General features: G+C 40.2%; 1 protein-coding gene across 1 annotated transcript; it reads left to right on the top strand.

The window, feature by feature from the left end:
• Positions 1 to 8,509: 8,509 nt before the first annotated feature.
• On the top strand, positions 8,510 to 9,527 carry GCK72_000394 (uncharacterized protein; the record flags this gene model as incomplete). Its single annotated transcript, XM_003095507.2, has 3 exons — positions 8,510 to 8,628; positions 8,679 to 8,974; positions 9,430 to 9,527. 3 exons carry the CDS (start codon positions 8,510 to 8,512, stop codon positions 9,525 to 9,527), a joined length of 513 nt encoding a protein of 170 aa, XP_003095555.1.
• Between the last annotated feature and the right edge of the window lie 4,957 nt (positions 9,528 to 14,484).

Here is a 14,484-nt window from a genome sequence, read left to right as displayed (position 1 = left end):
GTAGATTCCGAGAGTCACTTCGTCGCATGGTATTTCCACACTATCTTTCATTAAGTCTTTTTCCATTCCTGGAGCTATGAACCATGTCTGATTCTGGACTTGGACCGGTGTGTCTACATAGCACGTTCCATTAACCTTGTGATCGTAGAATACTTTTTCTGCAATAACTTCACTACATTGTGAGACCAAGTAGACCATCCCCGTTGGTGGTGGATGCCCACGGCGCAACTGAACTTTCAATTACGGAATAAGCGGTCGGTCTATGTCGAATATCTCCACCGAAACGGAGCGGATCACGGTATCCTCCAGTTCACAACCGATTGGTATGTTCTTGCTAGATCCTTCAATTTACCTTTATTGTTCTTGTTTAGGACCATCGACCGCACTCTTTTGTACCGAGGTCGGAAGATGAGTGTCCGGCAATATTTTGAGGAGCGGTATGGCTTCTTCCTGGAGTACCCCAGAACCCGAATGGTATACTTCATTGGTAGTTCCGGATCCACTTTCCCCCAGGAGAGCGTGATTTGCGAGTGGTATTAATTAACCTTGTCTTCTTTTAGTTTTCCTTTCTAGTTGTCTTTTCTGTGTTTTTCTTTTCTTTAATAAAGTCATGATTCCAAGACGTCTTATGTAGAATATCAGTGTTCATCTTAAAAGATGAATTTCGATGATTACAGGTTAAGTGCGTAGTCTTGCTCAACATCTTACCAAAGTGAAAAACTTTCTCTGAGTAGGCTTTATTCGATTTAGTAGAATGCCTTGTATGCGTGATTTCCTTTGTCTCAATTGTTTTGTCAAAATATTATTCATCGAAACTTAACGTTTTCCTTCGAAATTTTTGATCTATGCTCAAATAGATCTGTGACTTGGGTCGTTTTCGGCGCCGTGCGACTTACGTCACGTCTTATCTGTAACTTTACTGCCTTTTGCAAAGTAGGGTTACAGGGATGACAATTCTGATAAGCGGGGTCTTCCGAGACCGCGCCTTTCTTATCTAAACTGCTTGCGTCATCCAATAGACTCTCCCCTTAATGACTTTGTTTGGCCCCCGTCGGGTCCGGGTCAAAGAGCATTAATGACTTATCCGTGGGGTGTGAATCAATAAGAAACCGATGGTTTGATCCACCTACAAGTCTGAACCCTTGTTTTCAGGTCACAACATTTGACTTTTGAGAGGTATCTTATCCATTCACATGGTCCAAATCTGTCGTCAGAACTCCTTCGTTACATTTCTGAAAACTTTTCCTTCAGTTTTCATTTCCGGATCATCTTAAAATATCTTTTAACTCGACAGATTTAAAGCAGTATCTTTCTCCCTTTTTTTTTCAGATCCTGGTGTTGATGTTAGCCAGTAGGAAATTCGGTGGCCACCTCGTTAAGTTCCGTAGATCGTGTGGTATGAAACATTTTGACTTGCCAGCTCCAAGAAGGGTACTATTCAGTATCCTTGTCAGACGTGGACTTCTCTTTTACTAGTATCCGCACTCGTCAAATCTTACGATTCGAGGTCACACATGAACAGTATGTTCATGTGCCGAGGGGAACCTCCATGTTATTATTTAACACGTGGTGTTCTAAGTAAAGACAACAGCGTTAAATATGAGTAGCTAAACAATAAGGTTTAGGTACATTAGTCTTTCATAGTGTAGCGGTGTCAGACTAAGACTAACTTCGTGATTCAAATACACATTTATTCTAACACTTAAAATATAGGACAAGAACAGTCTCTCTGATAAGAGAGTCAGAAAAGAGCCCCGATTGCGCCCGTAAGAGACCTTTTATAGAACTCTTATCGGTCGCCTCGTGGAGAAACGATAATAAGGAGAAAACAAAAACGGTACCCTGACAGTTTCATCCCCACAATGTCCATCAAGCTCTCTATTATTAAGTGACCTCTCCCCCACTCCTCCCCCACAAAATTCAACGTCATCAGGCTACGGGGCTACAGCTTCCGGTCCGGAACATGTTTTATTGAAAAAAAACGAAAAAAATCGCGTGATTAAAATTTTTTTTTTGAAAAAAAAAAACAACAAATATTTTGAATTGATACAGTTTCCGCATTCTTTTTCTTCGTTTTTTTGTTGTAATTTGTCAATTAAGGTGTGACCATTCACACCTTTTTTTTTGACGAGACCAAATATCAATTGGGCGACGCCAGAAATGTATTTCACGTCGATGTAATCGAATCATCTTTAAACTTTGCGCTTCCGGTGTGCGGAATACTAAGTGGGGAGCAGTGGATTAGTATAATCTTGTTAAATTCATTGGAAAATTCAGAAAAAAGTTCATAGAAACACCCTTTTGAATTTTAAATTTCAAAGTCTGGGGCGCCTTCGGCGCGGCGAGAAGGTGCGAAAAGGCGCCGACTTGTCTACGCCCCTTGCCACCTTACTGTTTCGCCTGCACGGTGGTCGAGTGGTGTACACAGGTGAACCGCTGGGAATCCTATGTGTGAAAGTGCCAGAATAGCGTCCTATATGTGTCCATAAATGAAACGTGGACCGCGCGTGTGGCGTATATGTGTGGTCGTCTTTTCTGTGTACTGGCCGCGCGTGCACCCATTTGGCTCCCATATGTATGGTCCATATTTGAGGGTGGCGGCCGGCCGCCGCAACGACACTCCGGAATTACACGTGGGCGTGTTGTTTACCGTAAATCGACGCGACATTTTTTTCTATAAGTCCGGGCTCATTTTCTCCGTTTCTCGAAGTTTTTTAACTATTTTCCTCATTCTTTTTGCACAAAACAGATAATGGCAAACTTCAAAAATAAAAATAAAGCTATTTAAACTTACGGAAACTTATTTTTTTCAATACAAAAGTTGTTATTTTCTCAATAAACTTAAATTTTAGCTTTTTGTCGAAAAATTCGAGTCTTGTGTTTTTCTTTACTTCGGTATGATAAGAAATTATATTTTTTCAGATGGATTTAAAGGTAAGAAGTAAGTATTTGTCATACCGAAGTAAAGTCAAAATACCGGACTTCGAATTTCGTCGGCGGGTTTTTTTTTCAGAGTTCAAAGAAAAGCTCGAACATCAAAAATTGTTTTATAACCGCCAAGCTAACCTATAATATTAATATGAAATCGTATGTGATTTTCAATTTTTCATGAAGTATTGCCATTATCTGTTTGAAAAATGAAGAACTTCGAGAAAGAACGAAGAAAATGTACAAGTCCGAGAAATGGAAAGTGAACAAGTTGAAAAAAAGGAATAGTGAAACAACATAATTACATTACATACCTATCATAACAATGAATTAGGGCTTTCTAGTGTTTCATACAGAATAATCAACCAAATACGGTTGGTAGAATTAATGCTGATATGCTATCCATATGCGTTCCATATGCGCCCCACGTTTTCGGCCGACCGCGCGTGGATCCATATGGGCACATATAGGGCCCAACCCTCATTCTTTTTAGCCACATATTCGCCACCGCGCGGTTCCATATGTGTTCCCCAGCGGTTCACCTGTGGTACGCTGTTGTCTACCGCCCGAGGGGTCAAGGGTTCGAGTTTTGCCTCGTGTAAATTCTTTATTTATTTTTTGTAACTTTTTTGCAATACGTAAAATGTTCATATTGGGGTGGCAGAACCAAATTTTGTGGAAATTTTTAAATTTTACACATTTTTGAGTCTCCGCGTGCCTATGTGAATGAAAACACAAGTTTTGTGTTACATGGAGCGGAAAAAATGGGTGAATGAATGGGGAGTGTGCTGAATTTGATCTACATTAGTTTTTTTCCGTTTATGTTCCCGAGGATTTCGGAATTGTGAACGCGCATTTTAAAATGGAATTCCAGTGAAAATGCGCTCTACTCCCTAAGCTAGAGTAAAATTCGTTATTTTACGGATTTTTCGAAAATTTCAAAAAAAAAATCTCATGTAGATCACAAATTTCCTCTTACTAGACTCTACACTGTCAAATGATCCTTAGCCTTCCCCTTATTAAAAAATGAAGAAAAAACCCACTTCCCTGTTCTTAACCACCCGTCCTGTCACTTCCATAAGTCCATTTGAAACGTAGCGTCTAGATTCTGGATCAAATTTTTTTCTGGAACATGAAAAGAACATCCACACAACCTTCTTAAGCTGAAAATTGAAAAAAAAAACGTTGAAAAAAGACTCGAAAAAAAAATTTTTTTTTGAAATTTTTTTGACCCAATCCTATTTTTACGTTTTTAATGAAATGACATCATTAGTTGCCTAAACTCGTGTAAAAAATAAAGTTGCTCCTCAACAATTCCAGTTTTCGCCCTTCCCCTTCGCAGCGTGATGACGCAGCGGCGCGGGCTCCCGCGCCGCCATGACTCAAGTGGGCGGAGCCTAAATGTGTGTGGTGTGGGGGTGACCTTTTTCGTATAAAACATCGCCCTTAGATACACTTTTTACTGAATTGACTCTGGAGGGGACAAATTTTTATTTGACTAAGAGCTCAGCCTCCCCCCTTTTTCCGAAATTTTCGAAATTTTGTGCCAGTGGTCAGTTTCTATTACGTATACTAGGAAAAAGTCCATCTAGTTAAATGTAAATGTCATGGATTACCAGAGATCATTGGCTAAAAGTTTTTTTTTCTCATGACTTTTGAGTAACTTTGTGAGAAAAAAAGAAGGAAAAAAACCGACACTTTAATCCGTCTCTACTTTTTTCTCATTACTCATTTCTACTTCTTGTGATCTTCAAGAAGTATCTTACTTCCGTTTTCAAAAAATTTAGTTTTTTTTCGAACATTTTTTTCCGAAAATCGACTTTTCTCACGTTTCCCTATGATAAAAAGTAAATGTCTAGACTCAGAAAAAAGAGCAAAAAAGAATAGCACACAGTGGGAATCGAACCCTGGTTGCTAGATTACTGGCCAGACTCCTTACCGGGTACACTAGATGATGTCACGATGGTGGCGGCGGTGATCGCGGCGCCACCACCGATTTGACGCACTCTTATCATAACCCTCGCCGGCGCGCTCCCATTTTCGCCATGGTGTACCTGGTAGCGTGTCGAGCCGGTAAGCCGACATATCCTGGTTCGACCCCTCACCCCTCTCTATCTTTTTTTGCTATTTGTCGGGACGTTTTTGTCATATTTACTTTCAAAGTATAGCTATTTTGGAAGGATTTTGGCGTCTGAAAAAGTGAAAAACCACATTTTCCGGAAAACCTCATGACCTTTCCTTGTTTTTGTACCCTTCTGACTATTATTCATCCCTCTAATTCTGAATTCCTAAAGCAGCTGAAACAAAAATGTGAGGCCGTGCCCCTTGTCAGACACACTTTTTCAATTAACTTTTTCTCCTCAGAGGCTCCGCCCACATTTTAGAAGGGGGAAAGGAAAACATTCTTCGAAGGGTTCATCGGAGCACTAACTTTGTGCTCCGTTGAGCAATTTATGTATTTGTTGATAAGAGGGGTATAAGGCTACAAAAATAGGACGCCTAAAAAATGGAGGCCTAGAATACCAAATTTTGGTAAAACTAGTCCCCCACGTTTTTTTTCAGTTACTATTAAATGTTTTCGAACAATTTTTCTATGGCGTTCTTAGATTACTGAAATATAAGAGTTTCTACAAAAAAATTTGAAAAAAAACAAAGTCTCAGAAGGCTTAAAATCCAGTTTTGAGTTGGTGGCCTAGAAAACCAAAATTTCTGAAAACTAGTCCCTCACGCGTTTTTTGACAAAAAATTTGCAATTTTGGGTACTCGGCAACCTAAGAAGTCCAAAAAATGTAAATACCGGCATCTTTTACCAAGATTGGTGTGGTGGCCTAGAAACCCAAAACTTGGTTTTTTAGGGTATTCTGAAATTTTTTGATTTTGTAACATCTTTTCTGACAATGAAATCCGCGGAATTCAAAAATCTGAAAATTTCACCTGGTTTTTTTCATTTTCATTTGTTTCCCGTGTTACGTAACACCTCTCCTATAATCAAAGATCTTCCCCGAGAAATGACAAGTGTATTATCCTCTCCCACATTAATTGTCGTCTAATACGTAATGAGAGCACTTCCTTAGGGAACTTCGAGACGGACGGGCGGTACATAAATATGACACGTCATTACTTATAACAGGGGGGGGGGGTATTTAGTATTTAGTTACCTAACCCGTTTTTGGGCAGAGAGAGCAAATATACTTGACTTACTCGAGGGCATTTTGTTTTTAATATTTTTGAAAAAAGGATTTTTGGTCTACCTGGAGACTAATGTTCTAGTTTTCAAGAAACTGGAATTATAGTCTTGTTGAGCTGGAGACAGGTTTCTTACTAGGGAATGGTCAGGACTGACTTTGGAGTTGAGCAACGAGACCTAGTAGAATCGAAAGACAATTGAATTCTGATGGGAAATCAGTTTTCAAAAATTGCTGACGACCCTCCAGAATCCAGATATTCTGGTCTGAAAATCAGAATTTAATACATGTGATTTACTCGATTTTCCACCCAAATTTAGCTGTATTTCGCTCCAAATATCACGGCACCTGAACATCTCTCTCGGCCAGCGATCCGTGGTCGAGGGGTGAGCGCGTCTGTCTATGAAGCACGCTATGCTGGTTCGACCCCCACTTGTCCAAAAATTTTTTGTTTTATTTTATTTTGTCTTTTTTTTACTTTTTGAGCCGTTTTTCAATTAAATCTAACCAAAACTGCGAGTCATTCTTCTGAATAACACAAGTTACTTTGAAAGTTAAGCTAGCTAGAAGTGACAGCTGGTGAGATCAACTTTCAGAATATTGTCTATAGGAAGGCGGCTATAAAATATGGCCGATGCGTAGTCTCTGGTTAGATTTAATTGAAAAACGGCTCAAAAAGTAAAAAAAAGACGAAATAAAAAAAACAAAAAAATTTTGGACAAGTGGGGGTCGAACCAGCATAGCGTGCTTCATTGACAGACGCGCTCACCCCTCGACCACGGATCGCTGGCCGAGAGAGATGTTCAGGTGCCGTCATATTTGGGGCGAAATACAGCTAAATTTGGGTGGAAAATCGAGTAAATCACATGTATTAAATTCTGATTTTCAGACCAGAATATCTGGATTCTGGAGGGTCGTCAGCAATTTTTGAAAACTGATTTCCCATCAGAATTCAATTGTCTTTCGATTCTACTAGGTCTCGTTGCTCAACTCCAAAGTCAGTCCTGACCATTCCCTAGTTAGGTTTTCAGGGTTCGGGTTCCTAGGCCATCACTGTACATTCTTTTGGCACAGTACTGCGGGAGAATGGCCGGCAGCAAGAAACCATTGAGATGTCGGCTGCTTCTAACCTCCCGAATTTTGGTGTTCTAAGCCATCCGTAATTTTTTTATTAGATTTTTAGAAAATGTAGCCATTTTTTATTAGTAAACACAAATTGCCCATCTGGCTACCGTACAACTCAAAATCACGTGAATCTCGCTTCAAACTCAATATTATTAGCTGCTGAAAAATATACCAAAATGTAGGTCTCAGCGAGTTCTATGACACTGACCTACTACGGGCCGGATGGCTGTTTGTTATTGTGCCGCGGGCCGGGAAAAAGTGCCAAAAAATGCGAAAATGGCCAAAATAGCCATTCTAGCCCGGCCCGCGGCACAATAACGAATAATACTCAGTTTTTGCAACGGCGCTCCCAGTTTTGAGAAATTCGGCTCCAAATTTTAGCTCAATAATCCCAACGCTTTGTTACATCTCCTCCTCCTCCATCCATCTCTACTTGTTAAAAATTTTGAACTTTTCCCGGCTTAATCCATTCAAATTACGAAGCCCCTCTCCAGCTACTAGTCCACGTCTCCTAGTGCCTTTCCATGATTTCACTATTTTGACACCTCTCCAAAACTTCTCAAAATTCCCATTCAAAACATGTCAGCCACTATACAATTCCCCCCTAATCCACGTCGGTATTCTATCCCCACAGTTGCCCCCGGTCACCGCCGTGTCAAAAAAGTCGTAAAAGAGGCGGGACGACACGGGGAGAGGCGGCAAAAAGTGGGCGGGGCCTAGAGACACTTGACACAATATATAAACCACCGAGTTTCAATCCGAGAAGATTCATCACACTGCTTAATTTTTTTTTTTAAATTTTTGATCTACGCGAGTTTTCTGGATGCGAAGCTACAATTGCTGTCTCCACGTCACTTCGTTTTCTTAGTCCAAGGAATTTTTTATGATCTACGTCTTTAAAATGTTGAAATTGGATTAGGAAACTTTCGTTTTTGTTTGGAGGGGCTTCTTCTGGATCACGCCCACTTTTTCCACTTTTTCCCGCCATTTAGATCCTTAAAAATGGGCGAAATTGCGCCATGGCCGAACTTTTCCATTTTGGTGGCCGAGAATTTTCGCCTCTTTTTTGTCACCCCGTTCCTCCCCGCCCCCGCTTTCCCCCACCTTCCTCAATATCCTCTCCCCATTTCCTATTTGTCGCACTGGTGGCGCAGGCGGGAGCGCTCCCTGCTGTCACCCGCTGACTCCTTGGTTCAATTTTCCTCTGGCCAATATCCTTTTTTCCTCTTTTTGCTCCTCTTAAAAATGAAGCTTTAGGTAACAAAAGCGACATGAGTCAGAAGCTTCTTCCAATATCTCCACTTCGGCTGCTCCTGCTACAGTGCATTCTCATCGGTTTCACCGTTGCCTACCCCTATCTGATCTTTCCCGCCTCATCAGCGTCTTCTGGGTAAGGATTCTTGGATTCTAAGGGTTTTTCTATTCTTTTCTTGATTTCAGTGACTCACGGCGTCTCGTGAAACGTGCGTTCGACCGATTCGACAACTCAGGCGTCTTCTCGTTCGGCGCGAAACGATTCGATCGTTATGACGAGGAGAATCCGTACGGATACAACTACAACACGCACATCTACAAACGCTCGGCGGATCCAATGCGTTTCGTCTCAATGCCCGCGAAGAAGGCGTTCGACCGAATGGACGCCAGCGACTTCTTTGGTGCCAAGAGGAAACGCTCGTTCGATCGAATGGGCGGTACCGAGTTTGGGTTGATGAAGAGATCCGTTCCGGAGAATAGAGGTGAGGGTTTGGGAGAAACGACGCACCTGCTTTTTTTACGCAGCGTCAAGAACGCTGCGATCTAGTGACATGGCGAGTTATATGTGGTCACGTCCGACGCGAAGGCTGGTGTCACAGCTTGAGAGGGATTTTGACGCAGCTGCGCGACTTTTACGCTGTAGCAAGTTAGTTGCGATGACGCTGCAAGGTAACCGCTGCAAGGTTACCTTGCAGCGTGCTAGAAAACATTTGACGCAAATGCCGGCTTCAGAGGCGCAAGAAGAACTTTGACGCAGCTGCGAGCTCGTTGTAGTGACGCTGCTGCGAGGTAGCTATAAAATGACGCTGCGAGTAAGCTGTGATGACGCTGTGAGTAGGAGTTTTTGTCGCAGCGAGCTAGCTATGGTCACGCTGCGAGTTGAATGAATTCACGCTGCGAGTTATTCCCGACTACAACCCACATTTTCTTATTTCAGAACAACTAATCGACAGCCTCACCGACTCGATCATGGCCCTCCGAAAAGCTCGTGAATCGGAAGGAAGTCAACCAGTCCTTGTCAATTTCGAGGACTAAATCTTCCGGTCTCTCCGAATTTCTTCTTCTTCTATATTAATGCGTACACACACCTAGATCTCTCAAAAAGGGCTGGATCTCTCTCTTCTTTTTCTGCAATTTATATATGCCATATCCCCCTGTCTCCCCCCCCCCCCCCCTGTTCTCTCCACCACCTCCTTGCGATTTGCGTTGGATTTCATATTTTCCACACACAACTTTTGTGAATAAAGTCTGATTAACTGTCAAAAAATGTGGTTTTTTATTGGGCGTAGGGACACATTTTTTGAGGCTCTTTTTGAGGCTTTTTTGAGGCGTTTGAGCCCGATGTCCCGAAATTTAAGAAAATGACCTAGAAACCTTTAGAATTTGGATTTTCAGTCCATATCCAGATACTTAAGCACTGCAAGGCCCAAAGGCTCGAGCTTTCTCAAAATGTTCATGAACCCACCTTACCCGTTGGATAAGTCTCCAAAAAAGAACCAAAATTTCCCATCAAACTGCTTTTGGGCATTTCGGGGTTCCCTCTTGGAGGCGAAGCCTAAAAATGAACTAGAAACATCAAAAATGGTTTTAAAACCCTCAGAAATGGCATAGAAATCTCAAAAATAGGCTTCAGGCCTCAAATATCAGTTTAGAAATCTCAAAAATGACCTGGAACCGCAGAAAGTAGCCGTGAGGCATCCGAAATGACCTTGAAATATTACAAATGACTTAAGATCCCTTATGGAAATCTAGAAACTTTTAGAATCAGCCCTTGAAAGCTTCGACATTATCAAAAATGCTCTAGAAGCCTTCAGAATAGCTGAAAACTCTCAAAAATGGCCTAGAAACCTCAGAAACGGTTCTGAATCAAGAAAAATGGCATTAGGACCTCAAGAAGTGACTGGAAACCTCAAGGAAGACTTAACAATCTCGAAAAATAGCCTAGAAACCTCAAAAACCGCCCGGAATTGCAGGAAATGACGGAAAGACGTCAAGAATGATTCATAAACCCTGAAAATGACCTTTAGACTTTAAGAATAGCTCAGAAACTCTCATTAAACGGCTTAGAAATCTTAAAAAACGCTTCGAATTGCGAAAATTGCCTAAAGACCTCAAGAATGGCTTAAAAGTTTTAAAAACCGGAGCGTGAATAGCCGGAAAATAACTAGAGACCTCAAAAACTGTCCGAAAACTCGGAAAATGACCGTACGACATCGGAATTGACCCGAAAAATTCAGAATTGGCTCTAAAATTCTCAAAAATGGCCTGGGAACCCTGAAAATGGCTTCAAGATCTCAAGAATACCGTAAAAACTGTAATAAAAGCGCATGAGTCTCTATTTTTCAACCCCCGTTCGCAGATGCGCCTCTATTACAGGGGCGCTTCTAATAGAGGGTGTGCCTCTATTTTTCAACCTGTTCGTTCGATTATTTTTTCAACTTTTACATGAACAATTTTCAACCAAACTAACACTTTCTCGGACAAAATTACACGAAAATGCCCAAATTTGCATTACTTTGAACGAAAAAGTTGGGTTTTAGTTTTGTTTTTTCACGAACTTTGAAAAAGAATGACTAAAAACCAGAAAAAATATTCGAAACGTATTAAGGGGGCGCCTCTATTAGTGGGTACGCCATTATTATTCAAACCGATTTTTTAAGGTGCGCCTCTATTAGAGGGGCGCCTCAAATAAAGGGGTGCTTCTATTTCAGTTTTAACGGTAACCTGGAAAACTTAAAAGAACGGCTTAGAAATCTTTAAGAATGGCCTAGAAACCCTAAAAATGTCCCGAAATTTAAGAAGATGACCTAGAAACCTTTAGAATTTGGATTTTCAGTCCATATCCCAAATAGTAAAGCACTGCAAGGCCCAAAGGCTCGAGCTTTCTTCAAATTTTCATGAACCCACCTTACCCGTTGACCAGGTCTCCAAAAAAGTACCAAATTTTCCATATGCAGTAAAAAATTTGACGTTTTTCTAGAAAAATTGAAAAGATCCGAATTTTGGCGGCCAACTTTCAATGTTCACCCGGTTACGAAACGTCTCGGTTGCAAACCGTCATAGTTCTTTAACGTCACTAAATAAATGAGTAGGAGGTAAAGAAGTTATTTGTATTTGGGCTATGACTATGACACCTGATAGCATTCGTAATACTACAGAAATGATGAACAGAAAGAAAATTTGATTTTTTGAAAACAGGCAAAAACTACAAAAACTACAAAAAAAATGGGAGAAGTGAATAACAATTGAACAAACTCAATTATTATTACTCATGAGAAAGTCCCGGGGACTATTTTTCACAAAATTGGGATTCTAGGCCACGAGCTAGTACGCTCCACTGACAAGCACGATTGGTAAGGTTACTGTACATGCCAAATTTCAAATTTTGAAAGTGTCGCACGCGACGCGACCGCAACGCCTCATCCAGGTCCAAATTTGAATGAGATAGTTAATATGGTTACAGTACGACCGCTACAGTAACCCGGTACTTTTCTGAAGCCATTTTTTTTGTTAATAAGAGCCACAAGATCAAATAATTTTCCAATTCTCTCATTTCCTCGATGATTCATGATTATCCGTTGAACAACTCGACTAACAAGATTAATTAAAATGTCCTTTGAGTTTTGTGCCTTATGTTTGTAGTCTTGTCTTCTGTCTTCATCATTTGATAGGCGAGAAAGAAGAAGAGAAGGAAAGGGAAAGTGAGGGAATGGAAATATCTGGGCATAAATATAACTAGAATCTGGAAAATAAAAAATGAAGATATTTGTAAACTGGGGCCAGGCTTGGTCGGAGAAAAATTTTCGGAGAATCGGATATCCGAAATTTTCTCCGACTTTTTTTCTCGGAGAATCGGAGAATTTCGGAGAATCCAAAAATGTTCCCAAAAATAATTCTAAAACGGGTTTTCTGTTGCATTTTTCAGAATTCACCTTCTATAACATATTTAATCATCATTAAAAGCTTTTACCAGTAGAAATATAACAAAAAACAGGGTTTTGAGTGTCGTCGTCTCCGGTATTCTCCGAAATTCTCCGACTTTATTTTCGGAGAATCGGAGAATTTCGGATAATTTCTCCGAAATGAAAAGGAGAATTATCCGATTCTCCGACTCCGACCAAGCCTGACTTTGGCGACGCGTAGCTCCCTTCAAACTCAAAATTATGAGCTGAAAAATATTCCAAAATGTAGATCTCGGCGAATTCTTTGACCTACTTTGGGACAGATGACAAATTGGTAAACATTTTCAGTTTTACGAAAAAAAGTACAGAACGCCTAATAGGCTGGAAACGATTACTAAATGGTGAACGTCAAGAATATGTCTTGGTGTTACTTCTTGTCAATTTTTGCAAAAAAAGAAGTGCAGATCGAAGATTCATGTTCATTTTTGTAGTTGGAAACTGTCTTGTATCAAATTTCTTTGAGAAGTTACAGTTTATCGATTTATACAGCTCTTAAATCCCAATATTCGCACTGAAATAGGGCGAAACGAGGAGAAAATACTTATTTTATCTGTGGCAGAGTTGCTTGGAGATTTTATCGCAAATATTCAAAAACTCCAAGAAAAATATCATAAAGTTCGCGAAAAGCAGTGAAAAATTAGCTTTTATCTGAAAAAAAGCCAGTTTACTGTCCTTTTAGATCATTTTTCTATACACAGTACCGCTCAAAAAAAAATTAAGTTTTGCCTTTTTCAATGTTTAAAGGAGGACTGAAGTCATATTTTGTTTATTTCAGATTCTGATACTTCAGAAAATTCTAAACAACTTTCATCATTGGAGCATATGCTAAAAATCGTTCTAAACGACCTAAATTCACGTTTTCCCGGCTCAAAAGGAGCCTTGATGGAAGAGTTTTCCCACGCGTATTTTTGCTCCCGTGTAGTCCTCTCGGACAAAATTATTTCTTTTAAATTCTCGATTTCTCGTTTTCTTGCTTTTTTCAACAATTTATCGTGTTTTTTCTTCTTTTTTACGATATTAATTGATAAAAACACGAAATTTTGTTGAAAAAAGCAAGAAAACGAGAAATCGAGAAATTAAAAGAAATAATTTTGTCCGAGAGGACTACACGGGAGCAAAAATATGCGTGGGAAAACTCTTCCATCAAGGCTCCTTTTGAGCCGGGAAAACGTGAATTTAGGGCGTTTAGAGCGATTTTTAGCATATGCTCCAATGATGAAAGTTGTTTAGAATTTTCTGAAGTATCAGAATCTGAAATAAAAAAATATGACTTCAGTCCTCCTTTAAAAGGTCCGACTTTGAGAGTGTGTCATGGTAATACTTATTGTCTCATCAAGTAGATTTTTAATGGATCATACAGATCAAAAGTAGAGCTTCATTTTTGTAGTTGACAACTTTTTAGTACGGACACTTCCTAGAGAGTTATGGTCATTTTAAGGGGACAGCTCAAAAACTATTTTGTACTGAAATTGGTCGATTCGAGTGAGAAATTACTTTGTCAATATGTAACTCTCTAGGGAGTGTTCCAGAGTTGCGCGGAAGTGATTTTTTCTAAAACGGAAGTCGGAAGTCGGAAGTAAAATTTGTAATCCGGAAGTCGGATGTCGGAAGTCGGAAGTAAAATTTCTAATCCGGAAGTCGGAAGTCGGAAGTCGGAAGCAAAATTTTGAAAACGGAAGTCGGAAGCCGGAAGTCGGAAGTGAAAAAACGCCCGGAAGTCGGAACTCGGAAGTCGGAAGTCGGAAGTAAAATTTTTAATCCGGAAGTCGGAAGCAAAATTTTGAAAACGGAAGTCGGAAGCCGGAAGTCGGAAGTGAAAAAACGCCCGGAAGTCGGAACTCGGAAGTCGGAAGTCGGAAGTAGATTTTTTCGCAAAGATTCAAAAACTCCTAGAAAAAGTTCATAAAATTCGCGAAAATCAGTGGAAAATTAGTTTTTGGCTGAAGAAAAGCTCATTTTCTGTCTTTTTAGACCATTTTTCCTTCTATTTCTGCGAGATGTACTTTTCCGAAATCCCACAATTAAGTCGG

The sequence above is a fragment of the Caenorhabditis remanei genome, chromosome I (assembly GCF_010183535.1).
Source record: "Caenorhabditis remanei strain PX506 chromosome I, whole genome shotgun sequence".
NCBI classification, from domain to species: domain Eukaryota; kingdom Metazoa; phylum Nematoda; class Chromadorea; order Rhabditida; family Rhabditidae; genus Caenorhabditis; species Caenorhabditis remanei.
This window is presented reverse-complemented; position numbering and strand designations above follow the sequence as displayed.